Raw genomic sequence first — 24,722 nt, 5'->3', positions numbered from 1 at the left:
TCTAAAATTGGATCGGAGCTGCAATAATATTAAAATCTACATAGTAGGATATCTCATATACAATTCCCTAAGAGCATCCCAGCTGCTCCTGTGCTCAGGCAGAGATAGGAGCTCACGCTGGATTGTTAAGGTGTTGGATAAAGATATTGAAATCTTTTCATATTCAACATCGTTCCTCCACCTGCACAGCCTCAGTGAGAAGCTTCGGTTCGGTACTCGAAGCCCAATTAAAAACTTCTTATAAGAGTACATTTCAAAATGGACGAGTACCCATCATCACCAGTTAGTTAGACCTCCAACATGTTGGCTGCACTAAACCGTTGACTTCGAGAGACAGCTCTGACATGACTGGAATCAAACAGGAATAGTGATGCGTCTGAGCCTGCAAGGTATTTATAGCACTGAGGGTGTTCTTCTGGGTAATGACATAAATATTCATAAGGCGCCTTCAGGTGGCGGAGGGTCCGTTATCGATTTCTTCTGACCAAGTCAGTTGAGGGGGAATCATGCAAATGATTGCAGGAAGTTGAAACATTAATATTCATTGGGAAATTAACATAACACAACACAGCATGCAGCCATGAAGACAGAGATTGTGTGTGTGTGTGTGTGTGTGTGTGTGTGTGTGTGTGTGTGTGTGTGGTGTGTGTGTGTGGTGGTGTGTGTGTGTGTGTGTGTGTGTGTGTGATGCTGTGTGTGATGTGTTTTTTGTGTGTGTGTGTGTGTGTGTGTGTGGTGTGTTGTTGTGTGTGTGTGTGTGTGTGTGTGTGTGTGTGTGTGTGTGTGTGTGTGTGTGTGTGTAGGTGGAACCAGTTGGACCTGGCCATCGTCTTGCTGTCGGTGATGGGCATCACCCTGGAGGAGATCGAGATCAACGCCTCCCTTCCCCATCAACCCCACCATCATCAGGATCATGAGGGTCCTCAGGATAGCACGAGGTACACACACCAAACACACACACACACACACACACCCACCACCACACAATATTTTCTTAAAGGAACACAGTCAATGGGAGGAGGCGTGGAAACTGTTTTTTGTTGTTTATAATAAGGGACAAATGTTACTTTTAATTTCATTCTACATTTGCACTTGTTAGATATTCTACTTTATTGCCAGAGGAGAAATAACTTGTAAACCTCAGGTGACTACGGAGCAGAGCTGAGATGCAGGAAAGTGGACATTTATCATAATACTCTTAATATTGCACTTTTTACTTCACGTTCTTTATTTGAAAGATATAATTACTTGTTTCTCTTTACACCAAAAAACACAACCTTTACAAAGTAGAATAATCTAAAATTTGCTCCTGAACAAAAATATAAAATACAGTTTCCATGTATTGGGGATGAAAAGGGAATAAGATAATATCTCAAAACGCTATCTCGAATGTTTCATATTAAGTTATTTGCTTAAGATACTCGGAGTTCATTTTGCTATTTATTTTTAACAGATATTTTTTTCACATATCAAGGCAAGTTTTATTATACAGCACTTTTCAACACAAAGTGCTTTACAACAATGAAAGACATTAAGAGCATAAGACACATTAAAAAGCAAATATAATAAAACATGAATAACACAGGGTACAATGAATACAAGCTACATTAATATTATTATACTCTTATCTGTTGAAAGCAATCTCAAGCTTTCTGTAAGCGTTCATTCGTGAACCATCACTGCTGGTCGTCCCCTCTCCTTCACTCTGAGGGCGATAACGGTTAATTTGCACCCCTCTCACTTACTCCTCGCCCTCTGCCCTCAGTCAGACTGCCCAGGGAGCGGCAGCGTGGCCTCCTGGTTAATCTGCTACTCAAACAGCCGCTATTAACCAGCAGAGGATATTTGATGATGAGTGAGACGACTGCTGGGGTCTTTCAGAAAGGGGCGGCTGTGGCTGTGAGGGAGTGCGGTCGTCTTTCAACCAGAAGCTTGTGGGTTCGATCCCAGCCCCGTGCAGCCAACATGTCGATGTATCCTTGGGCGAGATACTTAACCCTGAGTTGCTCCCGATGGCCATCGGTGGTGAATGTCAGGTCCTAGAGCAAGGGTACTGCTCTGTAATGAATGGGTGAACCGACATGTAGTATGTAAAGCGCTTTGAGGGGTCGTAAAGACTGGATACTGCGCTGTATAAGTACGTCCGTTCAGTTCACTTTCCTTCTCCTTCAGTAAACACCGTAACCCCTCTGCCTCGAGGTGAAACTGACTGGTGTTACACTGGGAAAGAATATAACATGTTACATCGTGTTCTACTACAAACCCGTTACGTTCCCTCCTAACACTAGGGTTACACACGGGAAGTAACACAATATAAAAACTAAGGAGAGAGGGGGGGAGAAAAAAGAGAGGAAACTTGAATTGTGAAGCCACAAGATGATGTCTGAATCAGTCAGACATAAAAAGGGCTCACCAGACAATTTGCAAAGTCAACTAATGACAAACAAAACCAACGTTCTTATTAAAGAAAGCGACGACCATAAACAACACACTGTTCAGAGCCGCTACGCGTTGCACACAGACTGCAAGAACGTAACGCCTACATAACATTTAAAAACACAATGAAGAACAAGAGTGTAATAATAATAAGAAAAGTAAGGAAGAATTAAGTGCAAGAAACTGTGCAAGTGCAGAAGTCTAATGTTGTTTTTAGTTTTATTTCTAAATGAATTGGACATATCATTTAGTAAGTGCAATTATATAGAGACTATTCTCCATTCAAAAAAGGCTTTGTTAGGATAAACTGACCACATATTGGAAATCTGAATGATTACTTTCTGGCTTGAATAGATATTATATCTGAACGGCTCCGTGTCACGGCCATCTCCACTGATCATAGTTCCATCGTTGAGGTCTGCTAGAATAGATTCACATTGTTCAATGTTCCAAACTCTCATTGGTTTCTCACAGCGTCTCTGTGTAGTCTGTGTATTCACTCTCTGTCCCACACGGCCTGTTGGAGCCCCCCCCCCTGTGAGCCCAGAGTGCTCTGACTTGGTCGGGGACGTTGCGAGGCTCGCTGCTCAGTGAGCTGGCTTACTGGTGTGGTTTCCGGGTCGGCGATACAGCGAGAACAAGGAAACTCACCCTGAGCACACACACACACACACACACACACACACACACTCACAAGCCGAAGTGAAATCGGCATTTCTCCGCCATCCCAACTCGTCTGTTACCAACCAGGGGACTCCCTGTTCATTCATACGCTAAAGGTCCCCACCCCTCCTGGTGTGTGAGGAGCTCCACGGATTGGTCCATTTTGGTTCCGGGAACCGTGTGGACGTACCACAATACCCTGCATCTTGCCATCTAGTGCTGTAAACAACAACAAACAACATACAAACGGGCACAACCGCAGTTGATGACTAGTACTAAAGATTCACATTCAATTCAAAGGCTTCCTTGTCATAATGTGCATTAGCTACACCTTGTTGGTGGCAATAGAAATCTGAAGTCCCATGACCTTCCAACTGTGCAGCATACAATGTACCAGAGGTGTGGACTCGAGTCACATGACTTGGACTCGAATCAGACTCGAGTCACCAATTTGATGACTTGAGACTCGACTTGACAAAATCACAAACACTTGCGACTCGACTTGGACTTGAAACACCAATGACTCGGGACTTGACTTGGACTCGAGCCTTCTGACTTGAGGTGACTTGATCATTTAATTCAGAGATCTCCAACCACGCCGATCGCGAGCTGCCGCTAGAAGAGCAGACTCCCGTCGGGAGAGCAGATCTTCAGCCGCTCCTACTCTTGCTGAGAATCCTTGCAGGCAGGGGCGGGACTTTATTTAGCTGGGCCACCATGCGGCCAATCATATGCGAGGACACACTAGGTTCATACCATTATGTGAAAGAAGGGTGGGGGGCACACCAGGTGTAGTGGTACAGGCCAGCTGCACAGAGCGACGGGGAGACGGATTTAAATGCAGCGCGTCGGAAAAAGTCAAGAAATGAGCGAAAACCGAAAAAATAAGCAGCATCTGGCTGCTTTTCAGTGATATTGGAGAAAGCAAAGCTGAGTGCAGGATTTGTAAATTAAAATAACCTTTGTTGGTTACCTTATTTTGGTAACCAACTCAGGATTTATTGCCAGAGGTGGGAGAAGTTCAGATCTTGTACTTGAGTAAAAGGACCAGAGTGTAGGAATACTCGGTTACAATAAAAAGTCCTGCATTCAAAATGTTACTCAAGTAAAAGTACAAAAGTATTAGCATCAAAATATAGTGAAAGTACCTGCAGAGGATCTGGATGCAGGTGTTCCCATAGAGACGCCTGGCTGCACATCATCCCTGGCATAAAGATAGATAGTGGGTCCCTCACAACATGTTGACACAGTGATAAACACTCTGTCACTTCAACATCAGGGATCTTATACATTAAACTCCTTCTGAATCAAACCGTCACGTAGCCTTACCTTACTTGATCCCTCTTAAATTAGAAAACAACTAAAAAAGAGGCAGTTTGATTATTAAGTATTATTTCTGTTGATCGATGTCCATTACATTTGGTGAAAAACACATAATGAATTGTTTATGAACTCGTTTTGTCAAAAGTTTAGGACTTGGACTTGACTTGAACTTCCCATCCTGACTTGGAGACTTGAACTCGGACTTGCAAAACAATGACTTGGTCCCACCTCTGCAATGTACTGTACTTTCCGACTATAAAGCGCACCTGCATATGAGCTGCAGCAGCTAAATGGTCCGTCTGTCTTGCTCTCGTTCTGTCTCTCGGTTCCACTTTTACTTTGGGCGCGCTACCTGTCTCACTCTTCCGGGCCTCCAGCTTTTCCTGCTGGAGCCCGCCGCTTAGAGGTGGCGGGCGCGGACCGGTCATAGAGCCCGTAGTGTTAAAAGTGGTTAATTTTACCTGTAAAATCCATAGATTTAGGAGGTTCCCTAGTGGCCGTTAGCTGTACAAAGAAAATGGGGGAAAAAGTCGCGGCTTATAGTCCGAAAAGTACGGTACTTAAATATTTAAAAAAACACATAAAATAGTGCAAGAAATGAACAATCACGCCAATTAGCAATGTCAATATTTAGCTTTACACACAAACAGAAATACTGCTGAAGAAAGGTAAAGGTTTTTTTCTTTTTCTTTGCACTACTGGTAATATTTACATTAACTATGTTTATGTTCCTGTAGATATTGAATTGCTCTGGCACAACAATTTCCTTCTGGATAAATAAAGCCTTATCTTATCTTAAAGATACAGTAGAGATAAGCCCCACCCCGAAGATGCCTTTACTTTCTCAAAGAACTACTCCGCAGAACCGTTGATATCTTTTCATCGGAGTAGCTGTGGGTGGAAAGTAGAAACTGAAGTCGGGAACAGAAGTTCTTTCGTCTCCCAGGAGTCTCTATTGTCTGAGTGGCCGAAGCCTTTCCCATCGCAGCCCTGGCCGTTCCTCTCTCTGCATCGTCGGACTTGTTCCTGCTGCAATTGAACCTCTGGGAATCGAGTCGAGTTCCTTAAGAAAGTCATAAACCTTTTCCATCCATCGATCGTCTGTTATTACTCTCCTCTTTCTCCGTGGCGTCCTTCGTCCTTTGCTTCTCTTGCTCTCACTCTCTTGGTGTTTCTAACACTTTCTGTACGACCAAATAACACACACACACACCTACACACACACACACAACACACACAGTATCAGTATCACGCCCAAGGACACATCGACCTGTTGACTGCACTGCTGGAATTGAACCAACAACCATCTGGTCTCCCTATAATAATATCTCGTTAACCCTTTGCTCTCTGTCCAGTGTTGAAGTTATTGAAAATGGCCACCGGATGAGAGCTCTGCTAGACACAGTCGTCCAAGCTCTGCCTCAGGTAAGTTCACACACACAACACAACACACCACACACACTCAGTCACTCACTCTCACGGCCCGTCCACACGGCGGCGTACGTTGAAGCTTGCCAACGGGCGTGTCTGAAACTCGACCAACAACCAATCGCATGAATCTCCCGCCCCGGACACACAAGCAGCGGTTTTGATTGGCTCGAGCTTGTACTCGCATATGATTCGATTGGGCCGACGCTTCTGCCGAGGCTTCAAAAGTTGAACATTGCTCAACTTTTGCTTCCCACAATGCAGTTCGGCGAAAAGGGACGTCACCCCATTCAAAGTGAATGGTGAAGCTGTCAACGCACGCCGCCGTGTGGACGGGCCGTCACTCACCTCACACCACACACACACACACACCACACACACACACACCACACACACACACACACAACCACGAGACGTCCTCAGCTTATCACAAGGACACCAGGGATTTAATTAACATTTGTGAATGATAAACGGTGGTGGTAAAAGCAGCTCCCTGAGAAGTATGTCTTTAGGGACGTTGGGTCATTTTGGCCCCCAATTTCTACGACGCCTTGTTAAAATCCAGTATTCCTCAGAACAACCTCCAGGACGTGTAATCCCTCCGTGGTGTTAGCCGAAGGTGCTGTGTGTCCCCACTGCTGCTAACGAGACAGAGGAGTTCTGCTCTCCTGGTTCACTAAAGCACTGTGTTCTTCATTCGCGGCTTTATCCAAAATGTCAGTTCGACGGTGCCTGGCTTTTTCTGGAACACTGGGGGAAATGCATAGCAGTATTTTCAGCCATTGCAATATAACAACTCTCTTGTGAACCGAGTAAATGTCAGAGTTTATAAAAATAACTCTTCTCGATGTGGGAAATCAGTAATATGGCCAAGGAACTTTACACAAGAGTCTCATTTCCTTCTGACGGCCTCTGCAGAATGATTCAAACCCTCTGTCGGCCTGCATCGCTTCAGGTATGTCTGCTTGTAATGATGGAGATTAAACACAGACTTGTTAGTGGTGGACAGGATTGGATAATGATGATGCATCTTTGGCACATCCGGCATGATGAATGGAACAACTCATGATAAGTGGCGTTGGATATTAATGATAATCATAATGACACACCTGATTGGTGCATTAAAAGACAAGGCGGCCGATGTTCTCTTTGTGTGTGTACTGTCAACACACATCTGATGAATAGACGAATACTAACAGTCCGTCAGCGACTTCTTAGCTTGTTTCAATGCAATTATAAAATAACACGCCGTTATCCTCCCCTTTAAATATATATTTTCTGCACATCAAAAATAAGTTCTGCCTCTCTTCGCCTCTCCTTTACATATTAAAGCTTTAAATCCGTATTCCTCTTTTTTAATGTGAAGGGAAAAACCCAGACGAATACACCAGTGCGTCTGGGCTCTTTATTAAAAGCATTTATAAAGCGGTGAGTCTGTGTTCAGCCGGGAGGGGTTTGCTTATCTCTGCAGGATTATCAATGACTGGAGCCCTCTGTGCACACACACACACACACACACACACATCACACACACACCACACCTCACACACACACACACACACCTCACACACACCACACACACACACACACACACACACACACACACACACACACACTCACACACACACACACACACACACACACACACACACACACACACACTCACACACACACACACACACTCACACACACCACACACACACACACACACACACACACACACACACACACTCACACACACACACCACACACACACACCACTTCAGGGGACATTACATTGACTTACATGCATTTCCTAGAGACTTATCCTAACCTTAACCATAACCAACACATGCCTAATCCTAACCAAGTATTCACCCTAAAATTAATGATCCCCCTCATGGGGACCTCCAATTTGTCCCCATAAGGGAGGTGAGTCCCCACATGTGACTATGAAAACAGATGTAGGTCCCCACAAGTATAGTAATACTAGTACACACACACACACACACACACCCAGTAGCACAACTCTCTCTGCTTCAGTTGTTCTTCAAATCAATATCCCTCTTTTCCATCCACTTTAACTTGTTGTTTCTCCGGTCCCTGCCCTCTCGTTAGGACAGATTTCATCGGTTTATGTTTTGTGTTGGTAGCATACATACACCATGGGAGAAATACACATCGCGCTAAGAGTGTGTCTCTGAAGGTGGCGTCGTAAACATCCACACTAATTTATCACATAGGATTCAATATCATGAATGTGATATTAAAGACCAGCTGTGTCTTCAAACAACAATACAGTTCCAGTCTAGCCAGAATTACTTTCCCCATGCGATGCCTTAAAGCAGGGTTTTCAAACTCAAGGCCCGGGGGCCAAATCCGGCCCGCGACCTCATTGTATGTGGCCCGCAAGAGCTTGCAAAGAATATAATATACTCTACAATTGGGGTAATTGTTGAATATTTGCTTTCAATTATTTGCCCCAGACTTCTGCTTTCAGACGTAGTTATTTATGAAGTTATTATAAACTGATAATAATCCAATGCAGAGCCTGTAATGTAATATAATACATTATTTCATATATATTATATATTTATGTATATTTATATAGAGAAGCCAAAAGGGGGCTAATTTGAAGAATCTAAAATATAAATTATATTCTGAATTGTTTAACACTTTTTTGTTAACTAGATAATTCCATTATGTGTTATTTCATAGTTTTGGTTTATTTAGTATTATTAAAATGGAATGATGAGAATGTGTGCTTGTTCATAGTCAGGGTGTTACATACTGTACAGTAAAATGCTGTCTGCACACACACAGTTTAGAGATAAATAAAGACAAGGGTTTCTGTCCAGGATCCTGTCCATAAAACGTGTTGGGGAGTGCAAGGGGAGATTGTTTATCATGTATTCTTATTTATCTACCTAACTATCTATCTAACCGTTGATATCAGTCAGAGTTCCCAGGACCCTCAAAGTCTTAAAAGGTATTGAGATATAGAATCTAAAATATCCGCCTTAATTGGTATTAAAATGCATTCAATCAGTCCTTCAGGTTTTATGGCGGGGTTTTTTGCGCGACAGTAATTTTAAATCTTTACACAACATCTATTTAAACATTTTTAATGAACTGAATGTTTGTCACTTATTTGGTTAACAATAGCTAATTTCCAAGAGCAAATGTACTGTCTGCTAACGAGCAATGAAAAAGGTATACAAAGTGTCCTTTGTCCAGAGTTCTTCAGGTATGTTCTGGTTCAGTCTACCCTCCTCTCCCCCACTCTACGTGACATGTTTTGTTATAAAGTTGGTCTTGAATTATATTTCAACTGGCACTAAAAGTTTCCAAATCTGTCTTGCTTTAGTTCTATTGACCGGCCATAACTAACCATAGAAGACCTGTACACCTGATAAAAGTCAGTATAACATGACTCTGAGTGTCCTCCATTAGTAAACTTGTAAATGTTCCTTCCCGGTCGACAGGTGGGGAACCTCGGCCTGCTCTTCATGTTGCTGTTCTTCATCTACGCTGCTCTGGGAGTGGAGCTGTTTGGAGAGCTGGGTGAGTTTGATATCACCATCCTGTAGAGCAGGGGTGTCAAACTCAAGGCCCGGGGGCCAAATCCGGCCCGCGACTTCATTTTCTGTGGCCCCACAAGAGCCTGCAAAGAATATAATATGTTTATTATACGGTTACATGCTACTTTGCAGAAGCATGTTGCCAATAAACTACATGTCCCACAATGCATCTCAAATGTGACTTTTTCTCAGAATTTGACTTCACTTCTTTTTTTTCTTTTTTTTTGGCTTTTCTTTTTAAATCATTTTGTGGCATTCTCACTGAAGAGACTTGCAATTATTTGCCCTAGACTTCTGCTTTCAGGCGTAGTTAATTATGTAGTTATTATCCTATCCGATAGGGTAATATAATACATTATTTTATATATATTAAATATGTATGTATGTATTTTTATATAGTCTTAAAGTTACAACCGGCCCTTTGAGTGCAACCTTAATGCTGATGTGTCCCGTGATGAAATTGAGTTTGACCCCCCTGCTGTAGAAGATGAAGTCACAGAAACATTTGAATAACTGTTCCCAAAACAATGGCAACAATTATCCCAAATCTATACGGTCTAATTAATGGATTAGTCTGTTCTTGGTCAAATATAAAAGGTTTCCTAGACTATCCCTAACTAGAAATCATCATTACTACAACGTTTCTTCGGCAAAGCAGAATATAATTCGCATTGATAGTTCCTTTCTTCATGACTAACCCTTGCAGAACTTTCTAAAAATAGTTTGAATTGTACATCCTGGATGAAATCTGCTGTCAGACACACAGATAAAATGTACCCAACTCCATGCTCACTGAAAACGAAGAAAGGGACCTCGTTTGAAAATCAGCGAAAATGACAATTAATTAAAAAAAATATATATGAAAAAGTCCATCCCAGTCCATCCTCCATTCCAAGGTGACACGTTGATATGTCTTTTTTTATCAGTTCAAAACCCAAAGATATTCAATTTAGTATTTCACAAAACATCTTTATATTGCAAATTCTGAAAGCAGCTTTTAATGTTACTTCCTACTTGTGTTAAAAAAAATTGTATGAAACTTACCCACAAAGGACGTAATTATGCAAATGATCAGACGTCTTGACACCTCCTCATTAAGAGCTGGCTTTCATCTTGTCTTCCGTCCATGTACAACATGTTGTGGTTTGGCGAAGACCTTTATGTAGTTCAACAGATTAGCATTGACTTTAACTTCCTGAAAAGTTCATATATTGAGTTTTAATCTGACAAATACTTTTGGACAGACCTGAAGTAAACACAGGAACATTATATGGGCTCTGGCACTGTTTAAAAACTGGTTGAAACAGCGAACAGAAGGACAGTTATAGAAAACCTTGATCAGGGCTGCCGTCACTTTAAGTTACGTTGCTGAAACATCTTGAAGGACTGCCTCGGTGCACATTATCCCGTTCACAACACCTTTCTGAAACATTTATTTTGACCAAAGAAACCAAAAGAAAGTCGCAATCTCTCGGATAACGGATAAGATATAGACTCTTCTTAAACGATTTCTATTTCATTTGTATTTACTTCCACATCTCAAGACATTCTCTTGCACTATTGTATCTGTTTTATTTGTCCTATGTCCTATATTCATGTTGCTCTGTTGGAGGACTTCAGTGTTTCATTGACATTTCTACACTGTAGCTGCTGAGCACATGATGATGAAGCCGTACAACTTGAAACCATCATACAACTTTTGATGAGACAACGGTTAGATAGATAGATAGATAGATAGATAGATAGATAGATAGATAGATAGATGGATAGATAGATAGATAGATAGATAGATAGATAGATAGATAGATAGATAGATGGATAGATAGATAGATATATAGATAGATGGATAGATAGATGGATAGATGGATGGATGGATGGATGGATAGATAGATGGATAGATGGATGGATGGATAGATAGATGAATGGATGGATGGATGGATAGATGGATGGATGGATAGATAGATAGATAGATAGATAGATAGATGGATGGATATATAGATGGATGGATGGATGGATAGATAGATTGATAGAAAGATAGATGGATGGATGGATGGATGGATGGATAGATAGATAGATAGATAGATAGATGGACAGACGGACGGACGGACGGACGGATAGATAGATAGATGGATGGATGGATAGATAGATGGATAGATTGATAGATAGATAGATGGATAGATGGATAGATAGATAGATGGATGGATAGATAGATGGATAGATTGATAGATAGATAGATGGATAGATGGATAGATTGATAGATAGATAGATAGATGGATGGATAGATGGATAGATTAAAAGACTTTCCTAACTTCTTCATGTCTTCTCTCAGTGTGTAACGCCGACTACCCGTGTGAAGGAATGAGTCGTCACGCCACCTTTGAGAACTTCGGGATGGCCTTCCTCACGCTCTTCCAGGTTTCCACCGGGGACAACTGGAACGGCATCATGAAGGTACCTCACTTTACACCTGCATCGCTTCAATGACTTCTCCATATCTCCGTCAGTCGGACAGGGATATGTAATGAAGGGAGCTGATTGGCTGTCTCCTCATCTCCTTCAGTAAGGACACTACTAAAAAATGTTTTTAGATGCCGGTCAATCAGGAAGAGGGCAGCTCTACTCATACAGGCCTATATTTCTATATTTCTTGAGCTGCCTGATCCCATTTTGCAGCAGACAGAATTGTAATTAGAGGTCTTCGGATCAGGTCCCGGGACCAGGCCTTATTTAGGTTTGGGGAAATGAGGCAGAAATGTCCTTAAGTAGAAACGCTGGAGGAAAAAGTTGAATTGCACTCAATAAAAAAACGTCATCATCCATCACCTCAATCAAGTCTTTCTCGCCAATAACACCATATGACCTTGAGGTTTTAATAGGATGTATCCTTGAGTAAAATAAACTTTATTTGACTCTAAAACGGGAGAAAGACAGGCGGAATACTTGGTCAGGCCACCGGCGTCCAACAAGCCATGCATACTGTGTCCTTGGTGTTGAGTCTCTTTAATCAAACGTGAATGCTTTACTCGTCACTTTCCCTTAAATAATCTTCAGATCTTTATCAAATTCAATCACTCACTACTCTGAATGTCATGATCTTTACTTTATGTGACGTTTAATAGTTTTAAAACCATGTGATAGTTGTGCAACAGAATTCAACGTGATGATAAACTGCTTTTTTATTTAGTTTATCATCTGCAAGAACTTTTCTTGGCTTCTCAGAATAGATCAAGTACAGTGGTAACAACCAGAGGACACATTATGCTAGATGTCTGTTTCATATCAGTATGTGGTGTCTCTACTTTAAAGATTCCTCTCCTGCTGATGTTCAGGTGTATATCAGTATGTAGTGTCTCTACTTTAAAGATTCCTCTCCTGCTGATGTTCAGGTGTATATCAGTATGTAGTGTCTCTACTTTAAAGATTCCTCTCCTGCTGATGTTCAGGTGTATATCAGTATGTAGTGTCTCTACTTTAAAGATTCCTCTCCTGCTGATGTTCAGGTGTATATCGGTATGTAGTGTCTCTACTTTAAAGAGTCCTCTCCAGCTGATGTTCAGGTGTATATCAGTATGGAGTGTCTCTACTTTAAAGAGTCCTCTCCTGCTGATGTTCAGGTGTATATCAGTATGTAGTGTCTCTACTTTAAAGAGTCCTCTCCCGCTGATGTTCAGGTGTATATCAGTATGTAGTGTCTCTACTTTAAAGAGTCCTCTCCTGCTGATGTTCAGGTGTATATCAGTATGTAGTGTCTCTACTTTAAAGAGTCCTCTCCTGTTGATGTTCAGGTGTATATCAGTATGTAGTGTCTCTACTTTAAAGAGTCCTCTCCTGCTGATGTTCAGGTGGATATCAGTATGTAGTGTCTCTACTTTAAAGAGTCCTCTCCTGCTGATGTTCAGGTGGATATCAGTATGTAGTGTCTCTACTTTAAAGAGTCCTCTCCTGCTGATGTTCAGGTGGATATCAGTATGTAGTGTCTCTACTTTAAAGAGTCCTCTCCTGCTGATGTTCAGGTGTATATCAGTATGTAGTGTCTCTACTTTAAAGAGTCCTCTCCTGCTGATGTTCAGGTGTATATCAGTATGTAGTGTCTCTACTTTAAAGAGTCCTCTCCTGCTGATGTTCAGGTGTATATCAGTATGTAGTGTCTCTACTTTAAAGAGTCCTCTCCTGCTGATGTTCAGGTGTATATCAGTATGTAGTGTCTCTACTTTAAAGAGTCCTCTCCTGCTGATGTTCAGGTGTATATCAGTATGTAGTGTCTCTACTTTAAAGAGTCCTCTCCTGCTGATGTTCAGGTGTATATCAGTATGTAGTGTCTCTACTTTAAAGAGTCCTCTCCTGATGATGTTCAGGTGTATATCAGTATGTAGTGGCTCTACTGGAACAGGCTAAGGGGCGGGACATCTCTAAGCGGTTGACCAATCACAACAGAGCCGGCCAGCTAACCAATCAGAGCAGACTGGGCTCTGGTTTCAGACAGAGGGTGAAAAGAGATGCTGCAGTATGAGAAAAATAAAGAGCTTTTTGGACATTAAAGCATGGAGACCTATCACGTACAATGTGTTGGAGCGCTAGCCAATAGAAGTGCGAGTAAACCCTTCCAATCCTCCCCCAGGACACCTTGAGGGAGTGCCCCTAATAATTAATACAATTAAAGATATAATAAAAAAGGTATACAGGTAAGTAACTTTTACAGTAATAAAGTCAAAGTCAACTTTATTGTCAATCTTTTAGTTTGTGTACAGACAGAGAGATCGAAATATCGTTTCCCACAATCCCGAATACAAAGATACAACTATGTATAACATATGTGTATCCTATATATACACAATCAACATACACATTTATACACATGCACAAATTACACGTACATGCACTATCACCTATAGAACACGCTACAGGAGAAGGAACCCCCCACAACTCGCTACAGGAGAGGGAACCCCCCACCACTCGCTACAGGAGAGGGAACCCCCCACAACTCGCTACAGGAGAGGGAACCCCCCACCACTCGCTACAGGGCTTCTTTCAATGTTGAATAAGTTTCACATTTCTTGAATCCTCATCCCTGAACCCTTCCATTCCTCCCCCAGGACACGTTGAGGGAGTGCCCCCCCGACCACCCCGTCACAGACTACGAGTGCCACGCGGGGCTGCAGTTCATCTCCCCGATGTACTTCGTGTCCTTCGTGCTGACGGCGCAGTTCGTGCTGATCAACGTGGTGGTGGCGGTGCTGATGAAGCACCTGGACGACTCCAACAAGGAGGCGCAGGAGGACGCCGAGATGGACGCCGAGATCGAGCTGGAGCTGGCTCAGGGGGGCCTCTGCTGCCTGGCGGGCATCGGGGGTGCCGTCGTCGGGGCTTCGGGGGGGGCGGTTGCGGGGGGGGCGGGGGTCGGAGGAGGAGGAGGAGGAGGAGGAGGAGGAGGAGGAGGAGGAGGAGGAGGAGGAGCCATCGGGGGTCCGAGTTGTGGGGTGATGGAGCCGCTCAGAGATGGAGGAGGTCGTGAGGGACAGAAACACCATCGCTGCCGACTCTACTCTCCTGCTCAGGTAAGATAAGATAAGAAGTACTTTATTGATCCCAATTTGGGAAATGTTTGAGTTGCAGCAGCACAAAAAGACAAAGCATTGTACAATACAAATGTAAAAGACTAGAAATAATCATATACTCAATACTTGAGCAACGTAAATATATTTTTGTTTAGAAATTGAATGTTTTGCACCCCTCACTTTCTCTCTACAATTGTTCTTTCGATAATATCATTATCTCGCGTTGAATTGATTATTAGTTTTTAGTTAGCTTATTCTTTCCGGTCGGACTCAATTGATCAAGCTCGAGAAGATGTGACATAACTTGAGCATTTAGATGTGAGCGGTGACGGCTACGACCTCTTTAGACATTCATGACAGAGCTTGCTTCTTCGATGTGGGCGTGGTTAAATGGTTGGAAAGAACCGTGGCTGATCAACAATATACCAAAAGTACCAAAAGTTCCAAAAGTAGCAAAAGTACCAAAAGTTCCAAAAGTAGCAAAAGTACCTAAAATACCAAAAGTACCAAAAGTACCAAAAGTACCTAAAATACCAAAGGTCCCAAATGTAAATTGATAAAATTGTTTTTTTTCCCAAGCTAGAGAAAATGTGACATTACTTGAGCATTTCGATGAGGGCGGCGACGATCTCTTTACACATTCATGACAGAGATGCGAAGAGCTTCGTCGATGTGGAGGTGGTTAAATAGTTGGAAAGACGATAGTCGTGTACCATCAAGAAACAGGATGTGGAACAAATGGGTACCGTCCAACTCAGTGCCTGTAGGGCTGTCGAGATGCCTGCTGTCCTTTAAATGCAGCTGTTAGCAAGCTATGGTATTGAGGACTTCAAAATATACTTTCCCCATGAAGACTAAGCATTACTTTTGAATTATATGCAGATTATTTTTCTTTCATTAATTGGTAAATAGTTTGATGTATAAAAAGTCAGAAAAAAGTTACAAATGTCCACCCTGCTTCCGCAAACTCCAAAGTGCGACTTTTATTACTTTGTCTGTTAAAAACCCAAATATATACGTTTTTAATGATATATTTCACAGAGATAAATAATTATGTAATTATATCACTAATATATCATCAATAATATGTAAACATTTGAAATGTATGTTAATGTTGTTAATTATTTTGTATTGTGATGCTTTGGCAACATTGTTTAATTTAACTTTCATGCCAATAAAGCCCCTTTGAATTGAATTGAATTGAATTGATAAAAAGGAGAGCTCCATCGTCCAGAGTCTGAAAACAGCTTTTAATGCTATTTTTGTAAAGTTTGTGTTCCTACATGTTGCAGGAAAGTTGTAATTGCAACTTTCCCACAAAGAAAACAGAACATTGGTGTGGAAATGCACGTCTGTAATTATGCAAATGCTCAGACGTCTGGAACGTTCCTCATTAAGAGGTGGCTTTCATCTCTGCCATCGTCTGGGAATTATTAAACATTTTTAAAGATGTGTTTGGGGTTCGGCGAAGACCTCTTTGTAGTTCAACAAATTATCTTTGACTTTAACTTCTAGATGGGTTGTTTCTAATATAACACATATATTCTTAGACTTGTTTTTAACCTTCCACTCGTTTCTCTATTGTTCTCCGACACGAGAGACAGAGAACATGACCTTCTCCAATGACTCCAAAAGAGACGGATGAGGGGGAGCTCGGTCTCAGCCTGGAGACATCGTCTGAACAAAAGAGAAGCTCCAAAATAAACTATGGAGGATCGGCATGTTTGTTCAGGACTTCATTCGTGCAACAGTCGGTGCTGCAGCCGGATGTATTCATAAAACACAGATGTGCTATACGTGTGCCGAGGCACAAAGTAGAAGTACTCAGATCTTGTACTTGAGTAAAAGTAGAAGTACTCAGATCTTGTACTTGAGTACAAGTAGAAGTACTCAGGTCTTGTACTTGAGTAAAAGTAGAAGTACTCAGGTATTGTACTTGAGTAAAAGTAGAAGTACTCAGATCTTGTACTTGAGTAAAAGTAGAAGTACTCAGATCTTGTACTTGAGTAAAAGACAAAAAAATCAAAATATGTAAAGTAACTAAAGGTATTTAATAGTATTTTAGTGGAGTATAAGTACAAAGTAGCATTACATAGAAATACATCAATAGTAAAGTACAAGTACCTCAAAAGTGTGCTTCAGTGCAGTACTTGAGTACATCTACTGAGTTACTTTTCACCTCTGCAGTTCAGAGTGAACCAAATGAACCCAAGTCAGACGTTTAATTCATATTCGTAACTCTATCCATCCTAATGACTCTGAATCAATGGGTGATTCAGAGTCATCGTGTTTCCAGCTCATTGTCTGCGAGTCTCTCTGGTATTTTTAACCAGAAGAGGAAAGTAAAGAGAGATATGAGGCAGAGGAGGAACTCTTGCAAGTGTCTCTCCACATGTCGAGTTTTAAATCTCTGTTCTGATTAGCCACAAACGGCTCCGTCAAAATAAAAGAAACACAGTATTTGTGTCACGATTGTCATGTTATGTCACGTTTGTCTGTACGTTTTGTCTGTGTTGGTGTTTTTCTTGTCTTTGGGTTTCCTGTCTTATTGTGTAAAGTGTTCACCCCCGTTTCCTGCCTGTCTGCTTTCTGTCTGTTTCCCTCCCTGATTACCCGATTGTGTTCACCTGTTGTCCTTGTGTTTCTCCTCCCCTGCCCAGCTGTGTCTTGTTCTGTGATTACCCTTCTGTGTATTTAGTCTAGTCTTCCCCTGTGTTCCATGTCGGTTCATTGTTTCCCCTCCATGTCACTCCACGGTCTGTGTTCCTTGTGCTGCTTTGGATATTTTGGAGTCTGCCTTGTTTTTGCCACAGCTTTATTATTTAATAAAGCTCGCTTTTCGTTATTCTGCATTTGAGTCCTACCTGCTTCACCCATTCGTAACAGAATGAACCGACCAAATTTGGACTCAGCAGATTTCAATGTTTTGGACCCACAGGCGGAATGTCTTGGGTATTCTCTGGAATACATTTTTTACACCTGGAAGAACGCCTCATCTAGACGGGGTAAAGAGGCTGCTTTGAAGGAGGCACGCCGGGAGGTTGCTCGCAAGCCCTGGCTCAGGAGCTTGTTGCCGGAGTGGCTACAAACCTTTTCAAGTAGCCCTGAGGAATTGGCACAAGCTTCTAACCCTTTCCTGGGATCCGACTACTGTCCTGTTGAAGGTCCACAGAGTCTCCAAAAAGCCTCTAGGAGACGCAGGGCCAGGATTCCAGCCCGTGCTCCAACAGCCATGATCCCGGCTTCAGTTCCGGTTTCCACAGCCATGGATCCATGCACCAGTACCGGCCCGCAGAGCTATGTTTCCTTGCTCGATTACCTGGCCCACACAGCCATGGTCCAGGCCTCTGTTCCGGTTCCAGCGGCTCCAGTTCCAACCTCAGACCTTTTCTCAGGAACCCGTCTGGCGTTTGGAGGTCCACGGAGCCTCCAAAAGGTCTCTGGAAGATGCAAGGCCAGGATTCCAGCCCGTACTCCAGCGGCTCCGGGCCCAGTTCTGGCCCCAGCGGCCATGGTTCCGGCCCTGGTTCCGGCCTCAGCAACCATGGTTACAGCCCCAGTTCTGGCCCCAGCAGCCATGGTTCCGGCCCCAGTCCTGGTCCCAGCTGCCATAGTCCCTCCTCTAGTCCATTCTCTAGTCCCTTCTCCAGTCCCCCCTCTAGTCCCTTCTCAAGTCCCTTCTCTAGTCCCTTCTCTAGTCCCTTCTCTAGTCCCATCTCCAGTTCCCTCTCGAGTCACCTCTCGAGTTCCATCTCTAGTCCCTACTCAACTCCCGCCTCTAGTCAATTCCCTAGTCCCATCTCTAGTCCCTCCTCTAGTCACTTCTCGAGTCCCCTCTCCAGTCCCCTCTCGAGGTCGCTCCTTTAGTCCCTGCTCTAGTCCCTTCTTTAGTCCCTCCTCTAGTCCCTCCTCGAGTCCCTTCTCTAGTTCCCCTCTCAAGTCCCCTCCTCTAGTCCCTCCTCTTGTTCCTCCTCTAGTCTCTCCTCTAGTCCCCTCTGGAGTTCCGTCTCTAGTTCCCCTCTCGAGTCACGTCTCAAGTCCCTACCACATGTCCTGGTCCGTTGGAGGTTCCGCTGGGGGTCCTGCCAACTCCATGTCCTGTCCCGTTGGAGGCCCCGTCGACTACTCCTCTGCCGGGGGTCCTACCAATCGTATGTCTGTCCCGTTGGAGGTCCCGCCGTCTACTCTCCTGCCGGAGGTCCTGCCAGCTTCTTGTCCTGTCTCGTTGGAGGACCCGCCGTCTACTCTCCTGCCGGGGGTCCTGCCAATCCTATGTCCTGTGCCGTTGGAGGCCCCGCTGACTACTCTCCTGCCGGGGGTCCTGCGAACCCTTTGTCCCGTCCCGTTGGAGGTCCCGCCGTCTGCTCTCCTGCCGGGGGTCCTGCCAGCTCCTTGTCCCATCTCGTTGGAGGTCCCACCGACTGCTCTCCTGCCGGGGGTCCTGCCAACCCTTTGTCCTGTGCCGTTGGAGGCCCCGCCGACTGCTCTTCTGCCGGGGGTCCTGCCAGCTCCTTGTCCTGTCCCGTTGGAGGTCCCGCCCACTACTCTCCTGCCGGGGGTCCTGCCAATCCTATGTCCTGTGCCGTTGGAGGCCCCGCCGACTACTATCCTGCCGGGGGTCCTGCCAGCTTCTTGTCCTGTCTCGTTGGAGGTCCCGCCGTCTACTCTCCTGCCGGAGGTCCTGCCAGCTCCTTGTCCCATCTCGTTGGAGGTCCCACCGACTGCTCTCCTGCCGGGGGTCCTGCCAACCCTTTGTCCTGTGCCGTTGGAGGCCCCGCCGACTGCTCTTCTGCCGGGGGTCCTGCCAGCTCCTTGTCCTGTCTCGTTGGAGGTTCCGCCGTCTACTCTCCTGCCGGAGGTCCTGCCAGCTCCTTGTCCCATCTCGTTGGAGGTCCCACCGACTGCTCTCCTGCCGGGGGTCCTGCCAACCCTTTGTCCTGTGCCGTTGGAGGCCCCGCCGACTGCTCTTCTGCCGGGGGTCCTGCCAGCTCCTTGTCCTGTCCCGTTGGAGGTCCCGCCGACTACTCTCCTGCCGGGGGTCCTGCCAACTACTCTTCTGCCGGGGGTCCTGCCAACCCCTTGTCCTGTTCCGTTGGAGGCCCCACCATCACCTGTCTCACCGGGGGTCCTGCCAACTACTGGTCCTCTTCCGTGGGGGATCCTGCCGAAGCCTGTCCCACTGGCTCCGGTTCCTGTTCGGCCGACACCGGGTCCTGCCCGGCCTCCGGAGCTGTCCTGTCTTCTCCCTCGAGCCCGGCCCCCTGAGAGCCGCGGTCCTTGGTCTCTGCCTTGCTCCCGGGCCTTCTGCCCGAGACCCCCTCCTTGGTCTCTGCCTTTCCCCCGGGCCGTCCGCCCGAGACCCGTCCTCCAGACCCCCTCCACCCACCCTTTCTTGGCCCTAGTTATGTGTCATCCCTCCGGTCCCCCTCCACCCACCCTGCTGGACTTTTTTTTTATTTTATTTTTTTGGGACGTCTGGGATCCGTCCCTTGAGGGGGGGGTTCTGTCACGATTGTCATGTTATGTCACGTTTGTAGTTTTGTCTGTGTTGGTGTTTTTCTTGTCCTTGGGTTTTATTGTGTAAAGTGTTCACCCCCGTTTCCTGCCTGTCTGCTTTCTGTCTGTTTCCCTCCCTGATTACCCAATTGTGTTCACCTGTTGTCCTTGTGTTTCTCCTCCCCTGCCCAGCTGTGTCTTGTTCTGTGATTACCCTTCTGTGTATTTAGTCTAGTCTTCCCCTGTGTTCCATGTCGGTTCATTGTTTCCCCTCCATGTTACTCCACGGTCTGTGTTCCTTGTGCTGCTCATTGGTTTTGGATATTTTGGATTCTGCCTTGTTTTTGCCACAGCTTTATTATTTAATAAAGCTCGCTTTTCGTTATTCTGCATTTGAGTCCTACCTGCTTTACCCATTCGTAACAATTTGGACCCATTGATATTGAGATGATGTGGTGGTATAATGATGGCTGAGGGGAAGTAAGTGTAAGAGGAGAAGAAAAGCAGTACTTAAGAGGTGTATACAAGTAGCCCAACACACGAGATGAAATCACAAAGGAGAATAATAGCTTCTCGTTGAAAACCTCACAAAAGCCTTGAATGTTTGAACTCCTAAATAAAACCCAGCCAGTCATTTTGAAGTGTGATCAAGAGGCCGTCGAGCGGCTTATTTACTTCCCGTCTGAGCGACAAATCACCAAACAACTTGAACACATGAACAGCAGACTTTCTACCAACCAAGAACACACTTCGGCCGCAATCAAAGATACACGAACACAGTCAGAGTCCTCAGGAAGCCGTGGAGAGTCTCATTACTGAATACAAGCGGTTTAGAATATGTTCTGCATAAGCTTTCCAGAGTTAGCACGGATCACTTAGGCTCCCTGTGGAGAGGTGTTATTCTGCAGCTCCTATAAAGAAGTCCAGAGTCCCTCAAAGCAACTTCACAACATGTAATTTCTTACTTTTGTATATCAGTATGTAGTGTCTCTACTTTAAAGAGTCCTCTCCTGCTGATGTTCAGGTGTATATCAGTGTGTAGTGTCTCTACTTTAAAGAGTTCTCTCCTGCTGATGTTCAGGTGTATATCAGTCTGTAGTGTCTCTACTTTAAAGAGTCCTCTCCTGCTGATGTTCAGGTGTATATCAGTATGTAGTGTCTCTACTTTAAAGAGTTCTCTCCTGCTGATGTTCAGGTGTATATCAGTCTGTAGTGTCTCTACTTTAAAGAGTCCTCTCCTGCTGATGTTCAGGTGTATATCAGTATGTAGTGTCTCCACTTTAAAGAGTCCTGTCCTGCTGATGTTCAGGTGTATATCAGTCTGTAGTGTCTCTACTTTAAAGAGTCCTCTCCTGCTGATGTTCAGGTGTATATCAGTATGAAGTCTCTCTACTTTAAAGAGTCCTCTCCTGCTGATGTTCAGGTGTATGTCAGTGTGTAGTGTCTCTACTTTAAAGAGTCCTCTCCTGCTGATGTTCAGGTGTATATCAGTATGTAGTGTCTGTACTTTAAAGAGTTCTCTCCTGCTGATGTTCAGGTGTATATCAGTATGTAGTGTCTCTACTTTAAAGAGTCCTCTCCTGCTGATGTTCAGGTGTATATCAGTCTGTAGTGTCTCTACTTTAAAGAGTCCTCTCCTGCTGATGTTCAGGTGTATATCAGTATGTAGTGTCTCCACTTTAAAGAGTCCTGTCCTGCTGATGTTCAGGTGTATATCAGACTGTAGTGTCTCTACTTTAAAGAGTCCTCTCCTGCTTATGTTCAGGTGTATATCAGTCTGTAGTGTCTCTACTTTAAAGAGTCCTCTCCTGCTGATGTTCAGGTGTATATCAGTATGAAGTCTCTCTACTTTAAAGAGTCCTCTCCTGCTGATGTTCAGGTATATATCAGTGTGTAGTGTCTCTACTTTAAAGAGTCCTCTCCTGCTGATGTTCAGGTGTATATCAGTATGTAGTGTCTCTACTTTAAAGAGTCCTCTCCTGCTGATGGTCAGGTGTATATCAGTATGTAGTGTCTCTACTTTAAAGAGTCCTCTCCTGCTGATGTTCAGGTGTATATCAGTATGTTGTGTCTCTACTTTAAAGAGTCCTCTCCTGATGATGTTCAGGTGTATATCAGTATGTAGTGTCTCTACTTTAAAGGGTCCTCTCCTGCTGATGTTCAGGTGTATATCAGTATGTAGTGTCTCTACTTTAAAAAGTCCTCTCCTGCTGATGTTCAGGTGTATATCAGTATGTAGTGTCTCTACTTTAAAGAGTCCTCTCCTGCTGATGTTCAGGTGTATATCAGTATGTAGTGTCTCTACTTTAAAGAGTCCTCTCCTGCTGATGTTCAATCAATCAATGTTTATTTATATAGCCCAATATCACAAATGTTACATTTGTCTCAGTGGTCTTCACAGTGTGTACAGAATATCAGTATGACAATACGACACCCTCTGTCCTTAGACCCTCTGTCCTTAGACCCTCACATCGTACAAGGAAAAACTTCCAAAGAAAACCCAGTTTAAAGGAAAAAATGGGAGAAACCTCAGGGAGAGCAACAGAGGAGGGATCCCTCTCCCAGGACGGACAGACGTGCAATAGATGCCGTGTGTAAATTGAAAAGATAATACATTTGCAACATAGGTAGTCCAGATGTTTGGAGATGCATGTGTGTATAATAGGAAGATGAATCCACGAGGATATCCATCCAGGACCACAGCCACGGCTCAAGATCCAGCGCTCGCGATCCAGGACGAAGGACCGCAGGATCATCCATGACTCCGGATCCCGGCGTATATAGACACCAAAAAGAAAGACATTTGGGGAAGCTGGGTTAATCGGAACATGAGAGTACACAGGTACAGACAGAGAGAAGGGAGAAGTAAGATGTCCCCCGACAAACTAAGCCTATATCAGCAAAACTAGGGGCTGAATCTAATCAGCCCTAACTATAAGCTTTATCAAAAAGGAAGGTCTTAAGCGCACTCTTAAAAACGGATAGGGTGTCTGCCGCCCGAACACAAACTGGAAGCTGATTCCACAAAAGTGGAGCTTGATAAGAAAAGGCTCTGGCTCCCATTGTACTTTTAGAGACTCTAGGAACAACCAACAACCCTGCATTCTTGGAACGCAATGCCCTAGTAGGACAGTAGGGTATAATGAGTTCTTTAAGGTAAGATGGCGCCTGCCCATTAAGGGCTTTGTAGGCGAGAAGAAGAATTTTAAATTCTATCCTGTGTTCTATAGGGAGCCAGTGTAAGGCAGCCAGAACAGGAGTAATGTGGTCCCTTTTCCTAACTCTGGTTAGTACACGAGCTGCAGCATTTTGAATCAGCTGAAGCGACTTGACTGACTTCTTGGTACTCCCTGATAATAAGGAGTTACAATAATCCAGCCTAGAAGTAACAAATGCATGGACTAGTTTCTCTGCATCGTTTTGAGGCAAGATATGCCTGATTTTTGCAATGTTACGTAGATGGAAGTAGGCGGTCCTTGAAATTGATTTTATTTGGGCGTTAAAGGATAAATCCTGATCAAATATAACACCAAGATTCCTTACAGTCTCACTGGAGGCCAAATTAATGCCATCCATAGTTAGTATATCTTTAGATAGTTTGTTTCGTAGATTCTTCGGGCCAAGTACAATAACTTCAGTTTTGGTCGTGTTTAACATCAAAAAGTTTAAGGTCATCCACGTTTTTAAGTCCTTAAGGCAGTCTTGAATTTTATTTAGATGATTAATTTCATCAGGCTTGATTGATAAATATAGTTGAGTATCATCCGCATAACAATGAAAGTTTACAGAATGATTCCTTATAATATTGCCTAACGGAAGCATATATAATGTGAACAAAATAGGTCCGAGCACTGAGCCCTGTGGCACTCCATGGCTAACTTTGGTTTGCGTGGAAGATTCATCGTTGACACGTACAAACTGAGAGCGTTCAGATAGATAGGACCTAAACCAGCCTAAAGCAGTTCCCTGTATGCCAACTAAGTGCTCTAGTCTTTGCAATAGGATATCATGGTCGATAGTATCAAATGCAGCACTGAGATCGAGCAAAACAAGAATAGAGACAAGTCCCTTGTCTGAGGCTATTAGAATGTCATTTGTGACTTTAACCAGAGCTGTCTCTGTGCTATGATGTGTTCTAAAGCCAGACTGAAAATCTTCAAATAAATCATTGTTTTTTAAGTAATCACACAACTGTTTTGCGACCGCTTTCTCAAGAATTTCTGAGAGGAACGGAAGATTAGAAATAGGTCTATAGTTGGCT

General features: G+C 43.9%; 1 protein-coding gene across 1 annotated transcript in view; it reads left to right on the top strand.

The window, feature by feature from the left end:
- LOC117453336 (voltage-dependent T-type calcium channel subunit alpha-1I-like) overlaps positions 1 to 24,722 on the top strand; it is a 294,731-nt gene that overhangs the window by 254,146 nt on the left and 15,863 nt on the right. The window contains 2 exon segments of the mRNA XM_071204189.1: positions 11,740 to 11,861; positions 14,504 to 14,965. Of these exon segments, the coding sequence (XP_071060290.1) occupies positions 11,740 to 11,861; positions 14,504 to 14,965 (584 nt within the window).

Source organism: Pseudochaenichthys georgianus, chromosome 1, assembly GCF_902827115.2.
Source record: "Pseudochaenichthys georgianus chromosome 1, fPseGeo1.2, whole genome shotgun sequence".
Classification (NCBI taxonomy): domain Eukaryota; kingdom Metazoa; phylum Chordata; class Actinopteri; order Perciformes; family Channichthyidae; genus Pseudochaenichthys; species Pseudochaenichthys georgianus.
Note: the sequence above shows the minus strand (reverse complement) of the source record. Positions and strands in the feature narration are given on the sequence as shown.